We start from the raw sequence: 27,086 nt of genomic DNA, 5'->3' as shown, positions 1-27,086 counted from the left end.
CATTACTGATTCCAGTCGGTAAAACCACTAATGCATACATTATTTTGTATCGTTTTAATGTGGCATAATAGAGTTAAACTACATGGTCTGCTTCCCTGTTGAACTCTGAAGGCCTGTTAGTTTACATGTTTCAAAAATCCGTTACCATGATTACAGACTTTACATCAAAAGATCAGGTCAAGTGCAGTGTGTATTGATCTAAACAAGAAGAGTCCTTAAAAGGGAATTCCGCTGATGGCCTACATGTCGTCGGCCGCATCACATACTGACGTATTTGCAAAATACGCATTTCGAGAAAATCGAACGTGAAAATTTAGAGATTTTCATTTGCTTCATAATCTTGATTAAAATATTATTAAAACCAGGTTAGCAGTAACGCGAATATACTATATTTTCAATATAACTCACTTATTACTATCAGAGCATAACTTATTCTGCAAAAAAACCATATTAAATAAAATACGTCACTATGTGAAAAGGACTAATGACAATTTCGCTATTCAAATGACAAATACGTCGCGCAAATACGTCAGTATGTGAAACAGTTGCGCAAATACGTCAGTATGTGAAAAGGACAAAACAGCGATTTTATCGTATAATGACAAAGTCGCGCAAATACGTCGCGCAAATACGTCAGTATGTGAAACGGCAAATTCTTCAAATTGCAGATACGACATACTGGGCTTGCGCAGTATAGGTGATCGGCAAATACGTCGTTATGTGATACAGACATTTCAAGGTTTTGTAAATACGTCAAAATTAAATTAATTAATATCTTACTAATTAAGCCACTTTGAGGCATGGTTTTTGGTGATTATATAGAGTAGAACATAACAAACTAATATACCAATTTTCTCAAAAATGTTAAAAATGTCGAATACGTCAGTATGTGATACGGCCGACGATGTATTGATAAAAAATGTGCAAGGCTGATAACGATTTTATGGGGTACATGTCAAAAGAGCTAGTGGAGCAATGATTGTTTGTATGTCGAAGTGAGTGAGGCCATTTTGCAGACCAAGGATTTAGTATCTACGGGTACACATGATTATTGCACAGCCGGCCACTTTGGTAAAATCAATGACAAACAACGATCGAAAGCTTTTTAAAATGCCAAAAAAAAAAAAAACCAAATAAAAAATAAATGCAGGGCAAACGATTTTCGCACAGATATTTGGGCACCATGATCGAGTTTAGTTCGTTACATCATGGTTAATTCATCAATCAGGGCTAAAACTTACTTACCTTTAGGCCAATATACAAGAACAGAATAAATCATCAGCATATCCACAAACCCTTTCTCATAACCAAATGGTACATACAAAGGCAATACGCGAAAAGTGAACCATAGTATTCCATACAAACCCGATAGAACACAGTCTAAATATGACGGATATTATTCGTATGGAACAAACAAGACAATAGTCAGTGAGGCAAGATATTCCACAGGCTCTCAATATCCTTACAGTAAGGGCGCACACCACTAAATAGAGTCTCATTGAAATACATGCTAATACATAAAAGTAAGTTTGTTTTTCTACCCCATGTAAAACAATATTTCATAATTTGGTAGCCCCAATGTCTTAAATAAAGATTAAAATTTAATTTAAAGTTGAGACTAACTAACAGCACCACCCTTATTTTTCAGCTTGCACGAATACCTCCTTACCATGTCCGCACGCGGATTAGTTTCGGGAGCCAAACTTTTTGACCAGACCAAGATGCACCATCGTGGCTACTCATCTTGCTCCCAAGGGACACCCACTTGCTTGCACTACCGACCTACGTTTACCGAGACTAGCAAGGGTTCCACCAAGCAAATACGGAAGGATTTAGTGGTGTGCTGCCTTTGGTCAGTGTCGTGGGCCAATATGTTTCTGCGGAACAAAAACACGTTTTGTGTTTGCTGGGTAACCATCGGCTATAGAGGGAAACATTGTTGAATTCTTAACAGTGCAAAGCAGTGATGTAACCACCGGGTAGACAGGGGAGCCACATCCCCTATTACCCTTAATCATTGTTCAATTCTGAACAGTGCAAACCAGTGGTGTAACAACCGGGGAGTACAGGGGAGTGGATACCCCGCTGCCCCTGTAGACTCCCTTGGCTTCCCCCTCGATGGATGACTAAAAGTACACCACTGTTACAATTCTGTTTCTGCCGTGTTTGCTAAATATGTTGTCATTCACAGAAGCTATTATTCCAGCTGAAATACACACACCCCTAATAAAGTCATCCATTCAGGCAACTCCATTTGAAATCCACACTCCCTGTGTGGAAGATTAATGTCTTCCATTGGGGTGTTTGAATTTCAACTGGAATATCCTATTTTTATAAGGAGGTTTCTAGTAATCTAGTATTCATCTCTATGCAGAAATCGCAATAAATTTGATGTAAAAGTAAAGAAAAAATTCACAAGACAGAAGATGACACAGTGATTCCATAATCTATTGTTTTTAAATTAAATTTAATTTTGGGTTGGTTATATAAGTAATATGGAGTCATGTTGCCTGAGCAGCACGAACCAGCACATAATATATTATATTCTTAAAATAACTAAAATGATGAAAGGTACATTTGTTGCATTAAAAATCAGACTAATTTGGTCTTGCTCAAATCACATATATGGAAAGTATAATTACCATGTATATATGTGCTAAAAAGTTACTCTTGAATTTATTATCAAACGGTCACAAGATATACCAACAATAACAACATGTATTCATACACTTCTATATCTAAGCAGCCAATCAGAAAAGCTGTTAAATAAGTACGAAACATGCATTGATTGTGTATATTGTGCACTCCGCGTACTACGCGCAGTGTTTCTCGCGCGTTCGCGTCGCGTAGGATTGATTAATTTTTCGGGCGGGTTGATGCATTTATATTTGGTTCTGTTTTCCAACATTTTTAGTGATAATTTGTTATATAAAAAAAGAAAAAATGACGCGTTTTTTTTCTTCTCGTGTATGAAATATTTCGGGGCTCGTGCATTAGACGCATCAACATCAGCGCGCGTGCATTATTTTGTCTAATTTCTCTCCCAATAAGTAATACGCGTTCATTAACCTATACATATTGTTCACTATTCATAAAGAGTATTAATATTCATGATACAATGAACCAATAGCAGCTGATCTTTCATACGTGTGTTTCATGCATTGATTTTTGCCATTTCATTTTCCATTGATTTTGTTATTTGCACTATAGTTCATACCTTTGAAACCACGGCAGTATACTAAATAAATTGGTAAAATATTTTAAAGAACAAAGCTGATGGTTGTACTGTCGAATATTTAACTTCATTGACTAGTACCTTGCTTAGGGTCTTTTTATCTTTCCGTTTCTGTTAGTCTATTGTTCAGAAACGAAAATGCAATGGATTATGTGAGTTGATTATGTGAGTGGATGTGAGGGATTATGTGAGTGGATGCCGGCGCGGCGCAGTCCTCATTCTAAAATGAACGAAACCTGTTTTCAAATTTAGCTGCGCGTAGTGCGTGGCGTATTACGCAGTACGCACAACGCTTACAACGCACTACTTGCGCGCAGCTAGTGCGCACCTCGATAAGCATGTTCCGTAACGGCGCGGACCATATCCTCTACCGTGTGATAGACGACATGCAGTTACTAATGAAATTCAGCGCTTAGAAGCTAAATCACAGTTACTGTCAAAGAATGAATTAATATTTGGTAATAAACACTATTTTTGCTGAATATTTACAGCTGAATTATCAAATGGTCACAAGTTATGTCAAACCTGACAATAACAGGAATAAAATGTATTACATTCGATATCAATAGCTCACAACATCTACTTAAATGATAGAAGTCTTTGTTTTTACTATATATGATAGGCACATACAGAGCTTTTAATACTGGTTTGAAATTTAGGCACAAACTTACAGATTGCTGAATTAATTTTCCTCGTATTTTTAAGTTTAATTTTAGTAAATTCTACATGCCAATCTTTCGAGTAACATTGTTTAACAACATGGTATTGAAGTTATAGCTCTGTATGTGAAACGATTTGATTAAAATAGTATTAAGCTTATAACTCTCTATGTGATATGACTGACGACATATCTAGACTTGAGCTGTGATCTCATTCACATGGACATAAGAAAATGAGAACAGGCAGCTGTCATCAGTTCCCTCCATGTGATGCTGTGTCACCCGTGTCTTTTGGCTCGTTGTTCCTTGTCATGTTAGCTACCATGAAGCTAAAAAGTGAATTGGAATCGGCCAGAAGATTGGATGGGGTGTCAAATTCTGCAACCTGTGGAAAGATGATGAGAACAAATACAAGTTACTACATATACTACGATCTGGTCCATGGAAGCCAAAGGAGGCATTATTGAAAATTGAGTTACTATATATTATTACCTTATGATCAGGGCCGTCGCTGAATCATTTTCTCAGGAGGGAGGGGGGGGGTGTCAAAAATAATAAATTTTGCTGGTATATGGCCGGATTTACCTTTTGATGGCCCCTAGGCACGGTTACATGATTGCCACCTCTGGCTCTGCGGATAGAAGACACGCCTCCCACACAATGTAACCGAAGTGTTTTTTTCCAAGCTGTCCGCAGAATTCCTTTACCGGGAAAAGCGGATAAAGTGCGCGAGTAGAGAGCAAAAATTTGCTATTTCAATGCTAAATTTCAAAGGGAGATATATCAGAGTCATCGAGCCAGGGGGCAAAATTTTTCAAATCGTCGCACTGGTCTGCTACTATAAAACATTACCGGGACAAATGCGCGCGAAAGATTACAATTTCAATGCTAAAATGAACAAAATTGAGGACAATAATGTGCCCTTAATATCGTGCAAAAGGAAATGCATAGGCCTTTTATGCTTTTTCCAGGCATTAAAGGAGCTACCCTATCACTTATATTATTTATGATTTACATTATAGAAAGGATGAAATTATAACTCTCCTTTTTGAGATTCGTGTTTAAGTTAGAGATAAAAAAAAAAAGGAATTTCCAAGGGGAAACTCACAGAATGGCTTTACTGAGCAAAATGCGCGCGAAGCGCGCGGTAATCTTGACATTATTTGACCAAATGGGTCAAAATGGTGTTAATTTTGGGTCTAAAATAGGCCAAAAGACCAAAATAGATCAAATCGTAAACTTTGTCTCAACATAACTGCCGCCTGAGCAGGGAAGGGGACTAACTTGTCGCCCAGTCTTATCGCTAATCTCAATTGGTGCTGATGAACAGTGGCGTAGATTTCTTTTTGACATTGACGGGGATGGGTTCGGACAAATTTCTTGAAGTATAGCGAGCGAAGCGCCCGAAAAACTTTGGTTAATACTAAACTGATGAAATATGGTGTAAATATGGAATACATTCTCGCGAAACGCGCAAAAATTGGCACTTTTGTGGCTAAAATGGCAAATATGAGGTTGATTTGGTCAGACACCCACATACAGGCATCAACATTGGGGGATGATTGTATGGACCACCCCCCCAAGCAAAATATTGGGGGGATTTATCAAGATTTGGACTTTAGTCATGGACGATTATTATTGGCGGCGTACCGAAGATATAAGGAGAGCTCATCATCAACATCGTGAACAAGGCATTTTAAACATTTGTATGAGTACAATGTCCTGTATTTTATGCCGAAACTGAATTGTTCCGACTGTTGGTCCGTCATGGTCACAGCCCGATTTATCTCACTTTTGGCTACTTTTCTCAGTTAATTTATACTCAATATCAATTAATTTCAAGAGGTGAAGGTAAAAATTAATGATCATGTTTGCGAAAACTAGCGCGGTAAAGATCGATATCGAGGCGCTCGTCGTATGTACCAGTCAAATTGAAAGACCGTGCATCCCTAACAGGTAATTCTTATGCGTTTAAGGTGGTACTACACCCCTGATAAATTTTCTTTGCATTTTGCATAACTACACACTGGTAACAAAAGTGTGTAGTATTATAATATACATAACTTTTGTTACCAGTGTGTTATTATTTTTCGAGAAAAATGCAAAAATAGTCACAAATTTATCAAGGGGTGTATATAGTACAACCTTAAGAAATGCTATGCGAGAGTTCATTGGTCGAAGCTGAATATACGCGTAAGATGATAGGTTGTTTGGGGTTTAATTATGGGTTCTTTATACGATTCGTCAATTTAAGCATCCCGCTAGATGCTAAGACGTATTTAAGATGCGATCTTACACGTGTAAGATGCTATCTTCTACGTGAAAGGTTACATCATCATCATCATCATCATCATCATCATCATCATCATCATCATCATCATCATCATCATCATCATCATCACTACCATCACCACAACTACCATCATTACCAATCATCTTGAATCATACCTTTCCATCATCGATGACCATAATTTTGTCTGAATCTAGTACTGTCTGCAGCCTGTGTGCTATAGTCAGCAGTGTACAGTCACTGAAAGCCTCTCGTATTGTTGATTGCACCAAACTGTCAGTCTCTGTGTCTATTGCAGCTGTGGCCTCGTCTAACATTAAAATCTGCACAAATAAAGAGAACAAAATGATTCAATGTTAATTTAAATATCAAATTGGCTTATTCCATTTGAATATTTTTCTGAGCAACACTTAATTACCATAACTTTAGAACAAAGCCAGTCTAATTGTGACGGATTTTTCAATGAAATAAAGTTCTTTAAAATGGAATGCTGTATATACAAAATATCTTGCTCGACAAACGACTCATTTAGCTTGATCGAATCACATACATATATACTCTTGTTGATGGAATTCCACAATATTCCCCTGTCTTGGCTTCTTGGCTAAAGCAAGAGTGTGTCTTAGTACAACAATAATTACACACCTTGCTTTTACGTAGCACTGCTCTAGCCATACAAAGCAACTGTCTCTCACCGACTGAGAAATTGTCACCATTTTCTACTACAGGAGCTTCTAGCTGGTTGTCTAACTTGCTTACCTGAAATCAACATAATTATTAATAGAAAGCACAATAAAACATCATCTACACTACTCAAATTTGGTACACTCACCGGAGCGCTTTTGCCAGCTCTAGCGGCTTCTTTTGCGGATGTTGTTGCTTTGAAGATTTGTTGTTGACAGTGATGTACCTCTGATGACGTCACAAGCATGACAAGTATAGATGACGTCAAACAAGAGCTCACAACATCGTTTTGTGACTCACATGAAGACAATATCCAAGAATAAATTGCATGTCATGGCCGTTTGCTTTGATAGCTAAGCACATCGCAAAGTATGTTGACATGTTCCTCATTAATTATGTCAGTATATCATTGTTTAGACAATAGTACAGTAGTGAGAATTGATGACAATGATCGAAACAATTGCGATATTTCTCTGCCCTGAATTGCCCATCAGATTGGTTAATTCTCCTATAATAAACCGACTCGAACTTGTTTGTGTTCTTGCATGGACAAAAAAGATCAATTAGGAACGCACCATTAGACTTCAAGGTGGGGTGGAGGAAGTTGGGGTCAGGGCAAAAATAAATTTCGCCGCCGAAGGCGGCGAAGTTTGTTTTTTGCCGCCGAATGCGATAGTTTGTTTTTTAATTTTCGTGCATTTATACAGTTAGGTGGGGAAAGTTTTTTAAGTGTTGGTGGGGAAAGTTTTTTTTTTGCTCATGTAGTGGGGGAAGTTTTTTTTTCAAAAACTTCCTTCCCCCTCCCTTGAAGTCTAATGGTGCGTCCCTTAGTGCGATGTTCTAAGTTGAATTGACCATGACAATGGAAAATGACAAACAATGAAAAGTGCACAATCGCACAATTTGAGACATTTCTTACACATTTTGCATTTTACGGGCAGCGCATTTGGCCATTAAAGTAGCAAAAAAAGAGGCTTCCTCTTGTGAATAACCAATTAACAAAGCCCACTTAAACAGAAGAGAATGATCCTTACCATATCTTTCATATATGTTTTCTCTAAGGCGTTCCAAATTTCTTCATCACTATACTTCATAAATGGGTCTAAGTTGTACCTGTAATGTGAACATAAAATAACATCATCATATAAACATCTCAAAAAAAGTAACTAACCTCCCTTAAATAATGGCTATAATTCAAAAAGGGGCTATTGTATTACAAATATGTAAAATGCGTTGGAAGCAGAATTTATTTCTGCGCATTTTGACACCTCATTTGATACGATAGCCCAGAAAACAATAAAACACCGGTCAATTTAAGTAGTGAGGTCCCGATTTAAAAGTTGCACTTACATACAAATTTTAACAATACAAACAATACAAAAACACTCAGATATCATTACACTGAATACAAAATCAATACAATTTACTGCAACTTTCAAATCTTGGGCTACATTGATTTAAATGTACGCTGTGACGTCAATATTTACCAATTGAGGTGCCAAAATGTGCAGAAATAAATTCTGCTTCCAACGCATTTTACAGATTTGTAATACAATCATCCATTTTTGAATAATGGTCATTATTTAAGGGGTGTTAGTTACTTTTTTTTTGAGATGTTTATGATGTATATTCATACGTAGTGGTAAACGTAAATAGAAAGCAAAAATATACTTCTACGCTACTCAAATTTGGTATACTTTTGCTTTCTTTTTAGCATTATCATATTTATTATTACTCTTTAACCACGAGTTGATCAAAAGCATAATATCATCTAGTTGTAACATACATGTACAAATACGTAACATAAAAATTTGATTACAATCGACCACCTCAGAACTAAAAGGGGTTAAGTCGCATTAAATGCATTTCAGCAATGAAGGTTGTTATTGCCATGTAGTTCCAATGTAAGGTAGTTTTGTACAGAGGTCGTAGATAGCCCCTTGTAGCAGAAACTAACTCATTTTAACGATATTTTGACGTAGCCTTCTTTTTGCTCTGAAGTCTTCAATTTTTCTATGAATCAAGTACCCCTTTTAATTCTTACCTAATAGTTCCAATGAACAACACAGGATCTTGTGGTATAATGGCTAGTTTTGAGCGTAGATCATAGAGACCTATGGCGCTGATATCGATATCATCAATCTTGATCTCACCTTCTTCTTTCTCCACCAGTCTGAATAGGCTCACACCCAAGGAAGATTTGCCTGTATAGGATATATAGAAAAAAATGGGCTATTTCGGTTAAAATCCACACACCCCCTATGCATGCTATGGAAGATCTTAATCTTCCACACAGGATTAATTATGTTTTTGTTCAGACTTTTCAAGCCGAAACCCGAGTCAAACTTGATCAGTTCCCCTGGATCACAAGGTCCAAATAGCGAGCGAATTAGCACAAACAGAGGCGCATTATAGCATCGAGAGCATAAAGAGGCATACAGCACTGACGCGAGAAGAGGCACACAGCGCCAACATTGAGGCCGAGGCATAGGCAGTTGCTTGCTTGTGGATAGTGCAGAGGCTAGAGCCAACACCCGACCAAGATATGGGATCACCAGTGGCGTAGATTTCTTTTTGACATTGCACGAAGCGCGCGAAAACTTTTACATATTGAAGCTAAACTGGTGAAATAATATGGTGCAAAAGTGGAATAAATTTGCGCAAAGGAGATAATTGTATGGACCATCCCCACTGGCAAAATATTGCCCCCCCAACCCCGAAATCTATGCCGCCCATGGGGACCACACACTCATAGAAATTGTTCGTTGGCATTACTCAGTAAGTTGATGTAAGTCGTTGCGTCAACTTTCCGAGTATTGCCAACGCGTACAATTTTGAGTAACGCTGACTCGATATCATTATGTTGGTCGCACTCATTTGCACTTACTTTATTGAGTTGTTACAACTCAGAACATGAAACTAGCCTAGGTTAGCATAATTTTCTAGAGGTGTGTTATAGTATTCAAAAATAAATATTTAAATACTGCTTATTGTGCAGAAAATGATCCAATTACGTGAATTAATAGTCAGGGGGCACACGTCACCAAACTAGCATTACTTCAGAAGTTGTGCCAAGTTTGATTTTTAACTTTCATGTGTTCAATAACATCATAAGGAATAACTTTCAACTTTCTTTTTTCAACTAATGAGGGCGCTTTATAAAGTGATGCGTTTTTCAAGGAATCTATTTAAGAAAGTGACGATATCGTGTTGTAGTGAACTTTGTTTTGGCCAAATTCAGTCTTATAAATTATATTTTACACTAGGAATACCTAGTGTGTATGTTTGTCAACCATTTAAAGGGGTTTAAGGGCCAATTCGATGTGTTTAAGGTGGTACTACACCCCTTGATAAATTATTTTTGCATTTTTCTCAAAAACTAATAAAACACTGGTAACAAAAGTTATGTATATTATAGAGGCAAGGAATCCAGTGAATACACTGGAATTTCAGTGACTCAAGACAAGTAGTTATTGATTTATTGATCAAATATTGGTTTTCCCTCATTTTTGACTGTAACTCCACAACTGTTGAAATAAAAATTTCAGTGCAGTAGTTGTAGTCCTTGCCCCTAATTGTCACAAATGTGCTATAATTTTTGAGAAAAAATAGGCACAAAATTGGCCAGGGGTGTCGTACCACCTTAAGGGGTCATAAACCGTTTAGATTTGGTTTAACTAAGTCAGAGGAAAGACATACAAGTGGTGGCATTTGTCCAAGCATTGGCAGAACAGGAGTAAAAAGGCACTAGATCAGGGAACAAGACAAGCAAGAGTTGCCCTATATGGTCAGCATTTATTTCCCTGATTGCAAAGAAGGCACTTTTATGGAATGTTGGCGTTGCGGATCCGCTTTATAGAAAAAGCCCGACAGAGTGGTCCGTTCTTATAACTATACTGATGCAAGCACAGAAGATTAACTCTGTAAGCGCCCTCAAGGGATGAAAATTGTCACTGAGAATTTCAAACCAAGTTGGAATCAACTCCTTATGGGTTCAATAACAGGGTCCATATAAAAAGTCAGACTTGGCATGACTTTATGAAGTAGAATACGTGTGCCCCTGACTATAAGTAACAAAGTACCAAATTGGAATAACTCAAAACGATAAGTACCAGTAACTTAATATGAACGAGTTACATCAACTTACATGTTGAGTTACAAGAACTCAACTAATTGGTTCTTTGAACCTTTTTTATTTTTCTAAGTTCCCTGAACTTAAATTCAGAAGTTGGCATTACTTAAAAAGTTGACCCAACGACTTACATCAACTTAAGTAATGCCAACAAAGTTGATTAGTTGACGGAACTTTTTGAGCTTTTTGAGCATTTTTTAAGTTCGGATAACTAAACTGAATTTTGTTTTGGCAACTTTTACACTATTTTGAGTTGTCCAAACTTACTCCTTTTGAATTGCGCCAACAAGGCGAACAAGTCATTTCTATGAGTGCATGCACCAAAGCCTAGCACCCTAACCATAAAGTCACTCTATCCCATCCATCGCAATACTATATGCTGTACATGGTCTGATTTCCAAATGAAATCCCTCACAAGAACTAGAGCAAATTAAATCCCATTGGTTTAAACCGAGGACCTTCAATTTATACTTACCAGAACCCGTTCTGCCTACTATTCCAATATTTTCTTTTGGTTTTGCTTCAAAGGAAATCCCTTGTAAAACTAACGGCAAGTTATCACGGTATCTCATCTTCAGTTTCTCAAACTTCACATGACCTTGTTTGGGCCAGTCTGCTGGAGGTTCATTACCTTTGATCTTTGTTGGTGCCTCTGAAGTTAAATTCTGAAATACACGACACAGCAAAGAGAATGCTGAAGCATTGGAAAGCAGAGCCTACACGGTTTTAGTCCATTATTTCAGATAAAAAGGGACAGACTATAATAGGCTAAACCCACATACTTGTTGAAATGCAATAGGCTATTCCACATGAAATCCATATACCCTATATGGAAGATATAATCTTAATCTCCCACACAGGGTGTGTAGATTTCAAATAGAGTTACCTCAAAATCAATACACCCCATATGGGGTGTTGGCAATTGGAATATGCAATTACAACTTCTTCTGCAATCTAACTAGAGCCACAAGTCTACACATACCTTGATATAATCTACAATTCTTTCTACTGATGCAAATTGAGCATCTACGAATACAGTCGTTCGGACGAGGTATTGGAATAAGCCAAGAAGCTGTGGACACAAACAAAGGCAGAAACAGATTATCAGACATTTGAGTCATGCAGTGGGCTATCTAAATACACTTCAAAATAAGAAGTCCTTAATACTTGTTTGAATGGTAATATGGTTTTTAGTAGAATTAATTAAAACCAATAAAATTCTTATGAACATGTTGAAAAGTCTGTATGCTGCAGAATGATATAACAGAATGATATTGCTATGTGTACAAAAGTTATGATAGAGAACTTTCATTACGTTTTGTTACCTGGAGAGATTTGATCATGTATCACCTCCTTTTTCAACCAAATCGACGGTAATAACTCTTGTAGTGAGGGATCAACATTTATGCACATATTGCCTCAGGCAAACCTCACTTCCTGGGAACCAAATACCACACAAGGTCATTTGACCATATACTGCCTCTAGCTATAATGACATCCTTGTGATCTGGTCAACTCATTGCAGATACGAACCTCAGTAGGTAATTCAATGTTTGATCAATTCTCTCCAGGTAGTGAAACGTAATGTTTATATCATTCTAATTTTCAACTGTTGCGATTTGGTCGTTCACAGCATCCTATGAATGGTACTAAGCTTTGGCAAAAATTGCATCGATCATTTCATAGCAAGCATGCAGAAGGATTCAAACATCAGAGCTAAACTTTTGTAGGTCATGTGGTTCTTGAGTTATGTTGTAAAAGGGGCTGAAACCTCATCACATTTGTAAAACGTATATAACTCATTAAGTTTTCAAAGTACAATTCCGCCATGAATGAGCCGTAAAGTCGACAAACCTCATTCCGAGCTAGAGGTGAAAATACATGCAAAGGTCGTATTTTGGCGAAATTGAGATATTTGCAGATTTTTAAGCTTTCTTCTAAACATCTACAGAGTTTTATGTTAAAGAAATAAGCGGAAATATGAAATAATCTTCATTTTCTGAGGCCCATTTGAAGTTTATTGTTTGCACCAATAGTGCTTAATTAACAGCTCATGAAATATGCAAAACAATAAGTTATCAGTCTCAATCTTCTTTTATTCTTCGAATTCTGTGTCTGTGTAAAATTTGAAACAAAATAGCATGTAAAGAAGAGACTGGTTGAAATACACTGTTTTTCATTTCAAAATTGGTCATTTTTTGAACTTGAATTTTTTGAACGCTGGTGGTATATGACCATGTGTAAACACAACACACAATTCAACAATCATTGTCAGTAGCACAATAACAATGTTTAATTACAAAGTTACCCATCTATAGCTATGCAACACACACATACATGTGGGTATATGACCATGCGTAAACCCCTGGGGGGGGGCACTTCAATTTGAAATGGATATAGGTGTAGGGCTGGCGCTTTCGCACTAAGGGGCATTCGGTGAGAGCAACATGTAAAAAATATGGGGTCATTGGGTGAGAGCATGATTTTTGGCATTCGGTGAGAGCAAAATGTAAAAAATATGGGGTCATTGGGTGAGAACATGACCTTTTTTTTTAAATGGAATCTTTGAGTGAAGAACCAAAACAGCGCCACAAAAACCTCAAAAATCGAATTTCTAGTTCTAAATGGCTTCAAATTTCTTTATTTTTTCAAAATAAGTAACAAAATCAGTGATAAATTAAAGTTGCTGTTCAAATTGAACTTGTAAGGGTCATTGGGTGACAGATCAAATGGAAAAATAGGGGGTCTTCGGGTGACAGAGCGCGGAGCGAGCATGTGTTCGTAAAAAATATGGGGTCTTTGGGTGACAGCGATGCTGAAAAAGGGGTCTTAACAGCCCTACATACGCGTCACCTCCAAAGTTGAGTGCCCCCGGGGCGTAAACACACAATGCAACGCGGTAACACTCGCTAGTCATAAGGACCGCTAAACATATAAGGTTCATAAGTTCATGACTAGCGGGCCTTATGACTAATGAACCCTTTTTCTTATGACTAGCGAACCCTTTGTTTTATTTATGACTAGCGAAATCAAGGTATTGGAAACTACACGTTATGACTAGCGACATGAACCTTATGACTAGCGACCCTTATGACTAGCGACGTGTAAACTGCAACGTGCAATCATTGTCAGTAGCATAGTAAGAATGTCTATTCCCTTACGAAAATGCAGGCAAAAAAAAATGTGTGCCGAAGCGTGCTGCACGCTTAAATAAGTGTGCAAAAGTGTGCAGAAGTGTGCAGAAGCGAGCAAGAGCGTGTTCATGTGTGCGAACTAGCCATGTGCGTGCAGGCAATGCACGCAAGTATCAATTGCACACATATTTGCACACATAATAAACTGTGCGCTGCACGCAACTTGCACATTTTTCCCTGCACACATTTTTTAAGTGTGCAGTGCACGCATTTGCACACCTAATATTCTCTGCACACAAACTTGAAGCATGCAGCGCACGCATTGACCACTTGCACGCATAATTGCAGGAAGCAGCAGTGCAGTATGGGATATCAGAGGTCACCAACTGCCAAGGATCAGAGAAGTGCTAGCTCCTCAGAAGCTCCCAATAACTTTGAAAATTTATAAGTTTGAAGTGTATTTTAGGGGTTTTCATCATTGTCTTGTTGATGTTGAGCATATCAAGAATTGTCTCTGCAAGAAAAATCGAATTGCGTAAGTTTCAAAAGTGTTTTTTGCGATTCTTTTCCCCCAGGAAACCATAGTCTATGAGGTTAGTGTTGAATTCAGCAGACATGCATGAAGTGTATAAATACCTGTATATTATCATCAGATCCTGCACGCGTGCAGCTCCTGCAAGCGTGCAGCTCCTGCAAGCGGCAAGCTCCTGCATGCGTGCAGCTCCTGCACGCGTGTAGCTCCTGCATGCTATAAGCGTGCAGACTGTGCATGCATGCGCATGCGTGTTTTTGGAAAAAACACGCATGCAGGAGCTGCACGCTTGCAGCTTCTGCACGCGTGCATGCAGCTCCTGCAAGCGTGCAGCTTCTGCACGCGTGCAGCTCCTGCATGCATGCAGCCCTGCATGCGTGCAGACCGTGCACGGTGCATGCATGTGCATGCGTGTTTTTTTCCAAAAACACGCATGCGCACACTTCATATGCACATGTGCGACATGTGTGCGCATTCATGCTGCACGCTTGCAAAAAAAGCGTGCCATTTTCGTAAGGGTTATCAAAAAGTCAGCTATCAATTAGCCATGCAACACACATTATACACACCCCGGTACACACCATAGACTCTGAAGAATGTACACACCCACTTACCGATGTTGCATATAACAATGACAGGCCTGCTAATGCTGGTGGTATTTGACCATGAGTAAACACAACACACAATGCAACGGTCACTGTCACTAGCACAATAACAACGTCTAATCGAAAAGCCAGCCATCTATTAGCTATGAAAAACATAACCTTAGGTACGGTGTTCTCGTCAAGCAGTCTATGAAACCTAAAACGTGACATAGAACAACAAGCTGTCAGTTCAGCTCATGCGTTCATGAAGCGTTGGACAAAATTTATGTATGCATTACATTAATATGTGGCAATTTTCGTGTAAAAAGTGTAATTTTTTGCCCTTTGCCGAGTTTGGACTACTTTTTTTGTATTAAAATTCACTTTTTTTTAGGTTTCTTACATAGACCTATATGTAAAAGAACAAATAAATTTGCCTATTTTTAGTTTGGCCTCCAAGTTAAGCTATATTATCATTCGTTTGCGACCTTGCAAGTTTTTCGACCTTTGAACTGAAGCAGAAAGAAGTAGGAGACTTGTTAACAATTTGGTAGGATAATGCTTAATATTGAAGTGGTGGGTTTGTAGGCTATTAAAAGGTAGCCTCACTCCCCATGACATAATTCATTTAGCTATATATTTAGCAGTGAACTCTTTGACTTGACCATGTTGACCGAGGGATGAAATAGTAACCTCCCGGGTAACCTCATTTCCCTCATAAAGCAGTGTTCAATATTGATTGTTTTTTGATCTAGGGATGATGAGTTTCAATAAGTGTTCAGTTCAGAAGTGATTGTTTTTTGACCGAGGGATAATGAGTTTCAATGTTGACAACTTGCTTTAGTTTCCAAGATACATATTTCTAAATGCCAATTATTTTGTGGTTTTTGAACTTTTACATGACAGTAAGAGAGTGTAATACCATAATCTATGGTACTATTCACTTTCTTATAAGGGACCAGCCCTGACTGCACAAAACCCAGTAGGCCTACTGCAATACTAGTTATGCTATTGCTAGTGTTGTATATCAAGTTTGGGTAATCTATGGCCAAGCTTACCCTTTTAAAGGGGTTTTTAGGGTAGCTGTGTTGAGCGCAAAAAGCAAGAAAAATAACGATCTGTGAAATTGTTTACTTTTTCAGTGGTTCAAATAGTCTCGGTCCAAGCCGGTTTGTACTCCGTCATCGTCACTAGCATTAACCGTCTGGTGACAGCCTCGAAATACGTCTTTATGCAGGGTCCTTCCTTATTGGCCTGAACCGAACACACATTGTTTTTGTGTTTCATCAGCTGTCAATCAAAAGTGGGCGATTGACAGCATTATAACTTACATATGCACGTGAGTACGCCCTGTGATTTTTCTGGCATCAAAGGCGATATCAGACGCATTGGTGCCTCCGTGTCTGCTGCCCTTAGTCTACTCCAACCATTCTGTTGTACACTTTGCGGTTTCAGTTTTATAGCTACAACTGGCATAGAGGTCAGACCTCTATATCTCCTAATTACACGCTCACGTGGTTCTTAGTCAATTGAAAACATTTTTATATGGAAATCCACAGACCGATCAGCGATTTCTGTCGCCAGAAGGTTTGTTTAGTGATGAAGTAGCACAAACCGACTGAGACTGAGACTATGATTCAAAAGCCTACCCAAGAACTGTAAATGTACTCACATTTTTGGAGCCTAGACAAATTGAAGGCTACTGGTTTCTTTAAGGAAGTGTACGGCAAACACAACATTGTGTCTTATATAACTCATATATATTAACCATACAAAAATAAAAACAGCCATCTTTCAACACGCGATATTCACCCGCGCCAAAATTCGGTCTAGAGCGATGATGTCATGATTATTTGTGTCCGTTTGTCATCAGCCTTTGTTGTATTATTGCGAGGTCATTGCTCTAGACAATTTCGGCATATAAGACATAATGTTTAAGCAGGAACAGGGCCGGATTTACCTTTTGAGGCCAGGCCAAACTTTGGAGGCTCACCATGTACACACAAGTGCCCAGTTTTGGTTTAGGTATAAGATCGATACTTGGATATTTGCGCGCGAAAAATATTAAATTCAGATTGATTTAGCCCTAAATGAAGGTGAATTTTAGGGCCAAAAATCCTATTTTGAACAAACCAAGGCGTTTGGGGGCTAAAAAGGAATATGCACAGGGCAATCTTGGGCTCCCAAAATTTGGGGGCCTGGGTCCGGGCCCATCTGACCCAATGGTAAATCTGGCCCTAAATAGGAGTGATGACTTGACCCAAAATCTATAGTGGTGTCCCAACAGCCTATCCAAGTAATATGTTCATTCCACTAACCACCCATGCTCATAATCTCCACCCAGTGACTTTTCAACTTCAAAACAGGAAATTGTTAAACTCTATTAATAAATTCTTACTTTCTCATAAATTCATCAGATTTTCCATATGCATGAACAGTTGATAAGCTTTGTACTGTCGTCATCAGATGTGCAAACCAAGGTGAGCGTGATATGTTATCTACACGCTTAATGTGAATGATGGTGCGGTTGAAAAGCGCTATCAATATTACAAAGAATGACACCAAGAAAACTACAGCGATGAGAAACCATGGAAATACCATGGCAATGACTCCGATGGTGAAAAGTATGAATAGCATGTTTTGAATCCAGGAATCCAAGTGGAATGGTAGGCGTGCATCAACTGTAAGATAAAAAACAAGATAACCAATTGATTGATTGATTGATTGATTGATTGATTGATTGATTGATTGATTGATTGATTGATGTAAATTACACTGGTTATCAGAGAACTATTTGTCACTGATTGAATACGTCATGATACATTGGGCTATTCATATTGAAATCCATACATACCGTCTGGAAGACATGACCTTAATTTCCCTCACAGGGAATGTGAATTTCAAATGGAGTCACCCATTCAGTTAAGCCCTTTTGATGGAATTCACACTCTATATACATACATACATACATACACAATTCATTTACAAAGAGCCGTTTAATCTAGACCACAGCGCATAAACAAATTCAAAGCATACACACAATATCACGAAAACAAAGTTAGCAATAAAAACAGTCAACTTTTTGGGAAGAGATATGATTTCAGTAATTTCTTGAAGACTGGTAATAAGTTTGCAGTACGAATGGTGATGGGTAAATTGTTCCACAGTCCAGGAGCAGCCAGAGAAAAAGCTTTTTTTGCTGCAGAATGGAGAGATTTGGCATTTAATTTATGTACAGTAAGCAGTGTTGTATCTGAAGCAGAGCGAAGTCCGGTACGCGATTGATGTTAAGGTGTGAAACAAGAAGCTAAATAACCTGGAGCATGTCCATTTTAAAGCATTTAAACACATACAGAAGTACTTTGAAATTAACGCGTTCTTTCACAGGGAGCCAGTGGAGTTGTTTTAAAACCGGAGTTGCGTGATCGAATTTTGATGCAGAAAAAATCAGTTTTGTACCCCAATTATGAAGGCGCTGAAGTCTGTCGATATGAGCTCTTGTTTGCTCCCAGCAAAAAGAGCATTTCCGTAATCCAGTCTGGATAGAATAAGTGATCTTACAATACTACTGCCGGTTTCAAACACACTCTCTGTGTGTAAAACTAAGGTCAAGTCTTCAGTAGAGAGTGTATCAGTGGTGTAGTTTGAGTCATCCTGTGTGATTGTGGGATTTTCTTCATTTTCAAATAATTTGGGGTACGTTGATTGATTGACTGCTTCTTACCTTCATCCATATCTTTAGAGAACCGGTTCAATATCCTCCCAGATGGGGTGGTATTGATTGATTCTTACCTTCATCCATATCTTTAGAGAATCTGTTCAATATCCTCCCAGATGGGGTGGTATTGATTGATTGTCTGATTAATTGCTTGATTCTTACCTTCATCCATATCGTTAGAGAACCTATTCAATATCCTCCCAGACGGGGTGGTATTGATTGATTGATTGATTGATTGATTCTTACCTTCATCCATATCTTTAGAGAACCTATTCAATATCCTCCCAGATGGGGTGGTATCAAAGAAACTCATCGGACAGGAAACTACTTTGTTGAAGACCTCGTCATGGAGATGAGTGGTTGCTCGTAGAGTTGTCTGAAATTTGAAAGCACAAGAAGAACTTGTTTGGCCCCTAAAATATATCTGAATAAAATTTGCAAATGAGCTCATTAAAATGTATCATTAATATGCAAATAATGGCCATCGAGCATCGAATAGCGCCCGTATGCACATCCGAGATGGGCTTCTTTGTCATCGGATGTGCTGTTGCCAGTATGACTAGTAGCGTACCATCTGTCAAGGTAGTGGGACAAAATATTTTATGTCAATCTTCCGTTTGGCCTGATGTAGGCCACGACTAGCCTTGTGTTGATACACATCAGCATTTAAATTGAAAATATTTACATATTTCGCACGAATACATCCCAATAAAATGAAAGTCATTTTGGTAGCGGTCAGCTGGACGATTTTGTAAGTTTCTATCCTCCTTGAATTTCCATAGATATAGTTTTATAATCTAAACCACGAAAGCTGTCGTGACTAACCTTTGAGAATACTACTGATTTAAAGAAAGTAATCAGTATGAGGGCTGGTACAGAGCACCCATAGATTATCTGAAGCATCCATAGATCTGTGTTGTCTAAGATCTACTACTCATGACTAACTTTTGTGATTACTACTGCTTTATAAGAGAGTGATCAGTACGAGGGCTGGTACAGAGCACCCATATATAATTAGGGTTGTCTAAGATACTACTACTCATCATAATGACTAATCTTTGTATATAATACTAATTTCAAGGGAGTAAATCAGTACGGGGACAGTGTACAGAACACTATACAATCTGATACACCCATAGAAATGGGTTGTCTAAAATACTACTACTCATCATGACCATGACTAGCCTTTCTGAATTCTACTGATTTATAGGGAGTAATTAGTATGAGGGTTGGTACAGAGCACCCATAGATAATCTGATACATCCATAGATCTGGGTTGTCTAAGATACTACTACTCATCATGACTAACCTTTGTGAATACTACTGATTTAAAGAAAGTAATCACTATGAGGGCTGGTACAGCGCACCCATAGATTAACTGATACAACCATAGATCTGGGTTGTCCAAGATACTACCAAGATCCGCTGACGATGTGCTATTAGATGAAAGTAATGATGCACCCTGAAAAAATAGCATAAATGAATAAATCACTTTATAATCCATGTTTAGGTTAGGTATCTTTGCAGCACAATTTAGATTCACATGAATAGTTTTACTCATAGATATCTTTCCCTTTTCAGAATCCTTTGCAACATTGATCTTCCCATAATCCTTTGCAACATGACACGTCCCCTCTTTTCATCAAATGACACTCAGATATATACAGGTTCCCTTTATTTATCTGAGAATGGACTGGTTAATCATGAGTTGATACTGATAGTCAACAAACATATTTTGCAATATCTGGATGTGCTCTGTTCATTGAGGTACATTTCGTCACCATCGACCCATGTTGCACTCGACAGAATCAGTACAGGAAATTAAAATTCAAGAAATGTACTGTGGGAGTTGTAAGGTATCTTCTCTAAGTTGTACTATTTTGAAACATCAAAAATGTGGCAATGATAGTAGTTTGGGTCAGGAAACTGCAAACATGCATACCTTCCCCCATCATGCCTTGCAAAAAAGTGAGACACCACCTCCTTTTTTTGGGTGGCAAATTACAGACACATGGCCATAATGTAATGTTATAAGTTATTGCCATTATAAATGTAATGTAAATGTCTCATTCCAGTGTCCTTGAAAACCAGCGCATTGGGCTATTCCAGTTGAAATCCATATACCTCTTATGACTTTCAAATGGTGTTACCTGAATGGTTAGCTCTATTTGAAATCTTTGTGTAGGAAATTAAGGTCATGTCGTCCAAAGAGGGTAAAGTCCATTTTGTGTAATTTTGAAAAGTTTAAAGATGATTGCTGTAACTGAGGCATAGTTGATTTTGCTGTTGTTAAACGAACAATTACCATCCTGTTTTGCAAAGTAAACACATCACATAAAGTAATTACCCCCTTCATTATGAGACGACAACTCAAAATCTATGCATCATATTTAAAAACAAACCCCGAACAAACGCAGTTTAAGTTCTGTAAATATTGATGCATCTTTTGTCTGGATAGTTCAAAGTTTGTGGCCATGGTGACTATTTGAATAAAGACGTATTTTCAAAAGTTGCACAAAAAAGCTACTGAAGTCAGTGTACCATAGCATTATCTAGTTGACTGGTGACATATGGCGCACAGTGCCCAGCGACAACCAGCTGCAAAAAGCAAAGTTTGCAATGGGTTTTGGTGAAACGTTTGAATCGGCTTCTTTTTCATTCAAAGGGTCACCATTGCAACGGAATTTTGAGCTATATTAAGACACAAATTAAGACAAATGAGTTTTTGTCTCGTAATGAAGGGGGTAATTACTCTAGGTGATGTTATAGTCAATCTGTGCACAATCTGTGAATAAATACCCAACTCATCTCAACTTAAAATCATTCCCAATGTACCATTGAAAGGTGGGGGTGGGGGTGTGTGGGGGTGTGTGTGTGTGTGTGTAAGTTTCATTTCTGTCTACTCTCACTTACCCCATCACCTTGTTGGAACCAGTAGCTGAGCCACCAATTACTAAATATGCTACCAAATGCAAACAGAACAAAGGGAAACAGCATGAAGAAAGCTACGATAAACCCACCACACGCCCTGATATAGGAAAGCACCGTCTGGAATCGGTTTACTCTGGCTTCCACGGATTCATCCTTAATCAGACCGCCTGTGATAACGACACATTTAAAGTTTGGACTTTTCTTTACATTAACACCAACCCCAACCCCTCTCCTAAAGTTTTTAATACTCCAAGAGGTGTAAAATTGAAAAATAGCCTGGTAAATATACAATTTCACCTGAATTTTGGGGCTAAATTTGTGTACAATTGAAAAAATGCGTGCACTTTACAAGTAGTTGCATAGTAACACAGCACCAGAATGATGTCCAGGGGGATTTGTTTTGTCTTTCCCGTTCAGACAACTGACCCTAACACAGATCAGAGTCACGATCCCTCCTACATTTAAAGGATCAATACATTTCTATGCAGATCATTGGTTGATTAGCATTCAAAAATGTCACAACCAATGACAGATTTTAACATCCAAACGGATGATAATACCACACAAAATGTAGTGTTATCACGCAAGTCGGCCATATACAATTCTCAGTTTCTACAGGATTATAAACAGCATGGCAAAGCTACATTTTGCACAAATTTCCATTGAATTTGGACACTCAGTTCAAAAGATATGAACAGTTAAAGGTACGTTAATCTGGTTGAATAGATTGAATTTATTCTCTCATTGTATGATTCCCAGATTATTGAGAGTATTCACAAACAGATAAAGAGTTTCCAAAACAGTAGGAATCAAGGGGAATTTTTTACTTTGTTTGGATATATCTTGAAATATTTCCAGCTATTTCTGCCCTTGATCACATCACATTCCGATGCTACAAAATCCACAGTAAGCTGGTACAGGCGCAGAAAAAAATCAATACAGTGGGACAAATATCCTAGGTTCTGAAAATGTCCTTGGAACACCATTACTCTTAAAATTGTCTCAAAAATATGCTACAGTGCTTCGGGAAAGTCAACATGCTAATTTTTGGCCAAGAAAAAGCATCATTGCATCAAGCAGGAACTTTCAGATGTGCTACCCCCAGGACCTCCATCATGGTTTTGCTCTGGACCCCAGGGGCCCACTACCCAGTGGCCCAGGTGTTACAGATTGCGCTCTCTGCCGTCGCATAAAATATTCCAAACAGCAGGTCAAGTTTCCAGAAAGGAAATTATCTTTGCTGCCCTGTAATATGTTACGACATCGTGTCAAACGGCACCCATGTCTGGGCCCGACTAGGAGCGGAGCTACGGTGCCAATCGTCTAAAATCGCAATTTCGTGACAGAAAAGCCGCAGCGCTTTATTTTACTGGCATGCATTGTGTGGATTTACATCACTGCATGGCTGTCCATCAAACATTGAAACTCAGTGTTTGATTGACAGCCGATTCATCCAAGCTTAGTATGGGATGATGTTCGGCTAGTTAGAAAAGACGTACTATGAGGTTGTCGTCAGATGGTTTGTTTAGTGACGAAGGAGCACAAACCGGTTGGGACCAAGACTAGAATAAACTCAGCAAAGAAACTCCATGCTTAATCAGGTTCAATTTATACTATGTATTATTTATGCTAATTTTGTTTTATCTACCCCAATCCCACTTTCAAATACTGCCAATATTAACATTTTTGGATATAAATTTCTGATATAGTAGACAGTGGTCATGAAATTTATGATAAAAAATCTCCAAATATTCCTCCAATCAGGAGTCAGAGCCTGCTACACACATACACTAACCTTCATATTCCAGTTTATCTGACGAAGACCTTAGAAAGTTTGGTCTCACATCCTTCTTACTTCCGATCTCATCCATTGATGACGTCAAGCTACTTGCCTCATCAAGACTTGTCTTTGATTCATGATTACTGCTCGTGTACTGCTCGTCCTTGTCTTCGCTTTCGTCCATATGAAATGTTCGTATTAGATTTGCGTATTCTCCATCTTTGGCCATTACGTCATTGTGTTTACCCTCCTCCAATATCCTACCATCGCGCATCAGCACGACATAGTCACAGTCCGCCAAGTACTGTATGAGAAAAATATGCTTTACATTTTAATATTTTAACTATATTCACGAGCTATATTCACGAGTGCAATATTCACAGTGCAATATTCATGAGCAATATTCACGAGCAGTGAAATCAAGCAGGTCTTTCTACATTTGAAATTAAAGCATGGTTTAGATGGTCAAATAATCCTTGGGATTATTTCACTGTGTATGAAAAAGAATATTTGCTTATCACATAATAGCAAGGAATGAGTACCCACCCAAGTTTAGGTCACTTCAAATCATTCCCAAGTCACATAGGTTAGGAATGCCAAGAACATTTGTATGTGACTTGGGGATGATTTGAAGTGATCTCCTCTTGATATGAGTCTGGTATTTGTTCCTAGCTATTATGTAAAAAAGGAGCAGCCGACAAGTGCATATGGATAATTTCTGATGCACACATATAATAAACATATACCTGTAGTTGATGAGTGACAAATACAACTGATTTTCCATTCCCTTGTAATGCATCTTTGATGCAATGTCTAAAGATGTGCTGTCCTACGTGAGTATCCACTGCACTCAAAGGGTCGTCTAAAAGGTACACATCCGCATCTGAGTAAAGCGCCCTTGCCATACTAACACGTTGCTTCTGACCACCACTTAGGTTAATTCCTCTTTCGCCGATCTGTAAAAAGTATAAATATTTTGATGACGATTATAGCTCTACAATGTAAAGGGTGCTGAAGTTATCATTAACAAAACAAGACAATTTTTGATAGTACAGACTTGACATTAAGTATGGAATATTCTTTAATGAATTGCCAAGTCCCAATGTGGAAGATTAAGGTCATGTCTTCCATTTATTCATTGCATTGTATGAGATAAAAACAAATGAATTTTAACTGGAATTGGAATCAATTTGAATTTAAAATTCTCAATTGTTCATTTCACCAAACAACTAACCTCAATTTCATCTCCCTGCGCTAAGATGCCTAATTCATCCAGTAAACTACAAGCACCAATGACTATGGCATATCTCTCCTCATCATAATCTCATCAATCAATCTACCTGTGCAAAGATATCTAACTCCTACAATTTCTCCTCATCATGACCTCATTATTTATCAATCAATCAATCAAGCAAGCAAGCAAACAATCAATCAATCAATAATTCTTACCTCAGTTTCATCTCCCTAAATCCTCCTGTATCATCATAACCTCATTATCAATCAATCAATCAATCAATCAATCAATCAATCAATCAATCAATCAATCAATCAATCAATCTTACCTCAGTTTCATCTCCCTGTGCTAAGCTGTCTAAATCCTCCTGCAAATTACAAACATCAATGGCTTTGGCATATCTCTCCTCATCATAATCATCACAAAATAAGATGTTTTCTTTTACAGTTGCATTGAATATGCAAGCTTGTTGTGAGACATATGCTATGGAACCCTCCAGTGCTACGGTGCCATCCATTTTCACCATACGGCCTAGGAGGCTGGATATTAATGAGCTTTTACCACTGCCGACACTGCCACAAATACCTACAAGAGAACCCTTTATTTGAAAGAAAAAACTTCAATTTCAATATAATTTTATAGCAGTTTGAAATTCTATTAACCTCACGACGTTATTATCAAATTCACTCACGTTGACTTGTCAAAACGCATCAGTTGAAATCACTATGGACCCAATAAAGCGTGCACATTCTACGCATATCATTACGCAATTCAAGTTCAGGCGTTAAGTTTTCCTGCAATGCGCGCTGTAACATGCATGCTTTTCCTTAAATCCATATTATAACATTTGCTGAGGAGGACGCCCTCAATAATTTTCAAAAGTCTGTTTTTTATATTCTGTAGGCCTATTATACCAACATACCCTGCAAAAATCAAGACTTTAGATGTTGTAGCAGGAACCGTCGTTTTATTATTACGACAGAAATATTAGTCGAACGTATACGCGATGTTCATAACACAGTATGTATAATACATGTCGTGCAGGACGGTGATCTACACAACAAAGGGAGGGGGGTACCATAACACGACCGAAGGAGTAATACGTATTGGCGACATCGGCGCTGGTAGTTCCATTCTAAGTTGTTTACATTAAAGCTATAGTATAACATTTCCATACAAAATGGATTTAGTAACTTGCACCCATGATTTCAACACCTTCAAAAACATAAACAGCGCCCATTTGGAACTAAACTTCCCCTTACAGTATAAGTAAGCTTAATTTATCAGTTTTGATTCCAAAAATATATAGCATGAGCCACTTGACGTGGTTCCTGGTTCACATGAAATTTCTGATTTTCTCTTATGATGCACATTTCTACCAACACACTCATTAATTCAACCAAACTGGCATAAATAAAATGTTGCCCTCAATCATGTCAATACACACCTTTTTAACAACCAAATTTATATCAAAAAGACATGTAACCACACTTGAGCCATCATCAAGCAAAATCTCCATTTCTCCATTTGTCCGCTGTAGCTGATTATCTTTCCCTTCCTGCTGCTGCTGTTGCTGTAAACTAACAATTCTGGACTCTGATAAGCTCGTACTCTCTTTATCCCATGCAAACGTGGCCTTGCTGATTTCTATGGCATTCTCTGGGTTGTTAGGCTTGTTTTCAATGGGCTCTATTTCTTCCATTAACAATAATTCCTGTATAATGTAAATTGAATTAAACAATAAAGGCACACACCAGGGCATTCACTTCAATCAATTTTGATCTTGTTGCCTGTGAACACACCATCTTAGATAAGCTACTGTGTTTCATAACTTGTCTATAGCATTTGGCTATACCCGTTAAAATCCATACACCCCTATGGAAGTCATGACCTCAATCTGCAGGTATACAGGCTGATTTAAAACGAATACACTCTTGTCTATGCTTGCTGCGCTATGCTTGCTGCGCTATGCTTGCTGCGCTATGCTTGCTGCGCTATGCTTGCTGCGTTCAAATCTCTTCCTCTTACATCAGTTCTGCTCTTATTCTCAAATTCTCTCTCCCTCTATCTCTCATCTCATTCGTTCTTTCTCATTCTCCCGTCCATTCTTTATCTCTCTCCTGAATAAAACCTGCCAATATCTTAACCCCATGAGCACTACTACACTTTATTA

At 38.1% G+C, this 27,086-nt stretch overlaps 1 protein-coding gene across 1 annotated transcript in view; it reads right to left on the bottom strand.

Moving 5' to 3' along the window:
• Nucleotides 1-2,652: 2,652 nt before the first annotated feature.
• The window catches only part of LOC140169870 (ATP-binding cassette sub-family C member 5-like), a 40,415-nt gene continuing 15,981 nt past the window's right edge, over nt 2,653-27,086 (bottom strand). The window contains exons 10-25 of the mRNA XM_072193181.1: nt 26,361-26,627; nt 25,242-25,511; nt 24,426-24,635; nt 23,695-23,983; nt 21,882-22,066; nt 20,278-20,430; nt 19,215-19,344; nt 17,649-17,931; nt 15,281-15,467; nt 11,983-12,072; nt 11,476-11,665; nt 8,913-9,072; nt 7,903-7,981; nt 6,830-6,943; nt 6,343-6,507; nt 2,653-4,279 (exon numbers count right to left, since the gene is read on the bottom strand). Of these exons, the coding sequence (XP_072049282.1) occupies nt 4,148-4,279; nt 6,343-6,507; nt 6,830-6,943; nt 7,903-7,981; nt 8,913-9,072; nt 11,476-11,665; nt 11,983-12,072; nt 15,281-15,467; nt 17,649-17,931; nt 19,215-19,344; nt 20,278-20,430; nt 21,882-22,066; nt 23,695-23,983; nt 24,426-24,635; nt 25,242-25,511; nt 26,361-26,627 (2,904 nt within the window). The 3' untranslated portion in view covers nt 2,653-4,147. The remainder of the gene's footprint in view (nt 4,280-6,342; nt 6,508-6,829; nt 6,944-7,902; nt 7,982-8,912; nt 9,073-11,475; nt 11,666-11,982; nt 12,073-15,280; nt 15,468-17,648; nt 17,932-19,214; nt 19,345-20,277; nt 20,431-21,881; nt 22,067-23,694; nt 23,984-24,425; nt 24,636-25,241; nt 25,512-26,360; nt 26,628-27,086) is intronic.

Source organism: Amphiura filiformis, chromosome 14 (assembly GCF_039555335.1).
Source record: "Amphiura filiformis chromosome 14, Afil_fr2py, whole genome shotgun sequence".
In the NCBI taxonomy this organism is placed as follows: domain Eukaryota; kingdom Metazoa; phylum Echinodermata; class Ophiuroidea; order Amphilepidida; family Amphiuridae; genus Amphiura; species Amphiura filiformis.
The sequence above is the reverse complement of the archived record's forward strand: the minus strand, read 5'-3'. Positions and strand labels throughout refer to the sequence as shown.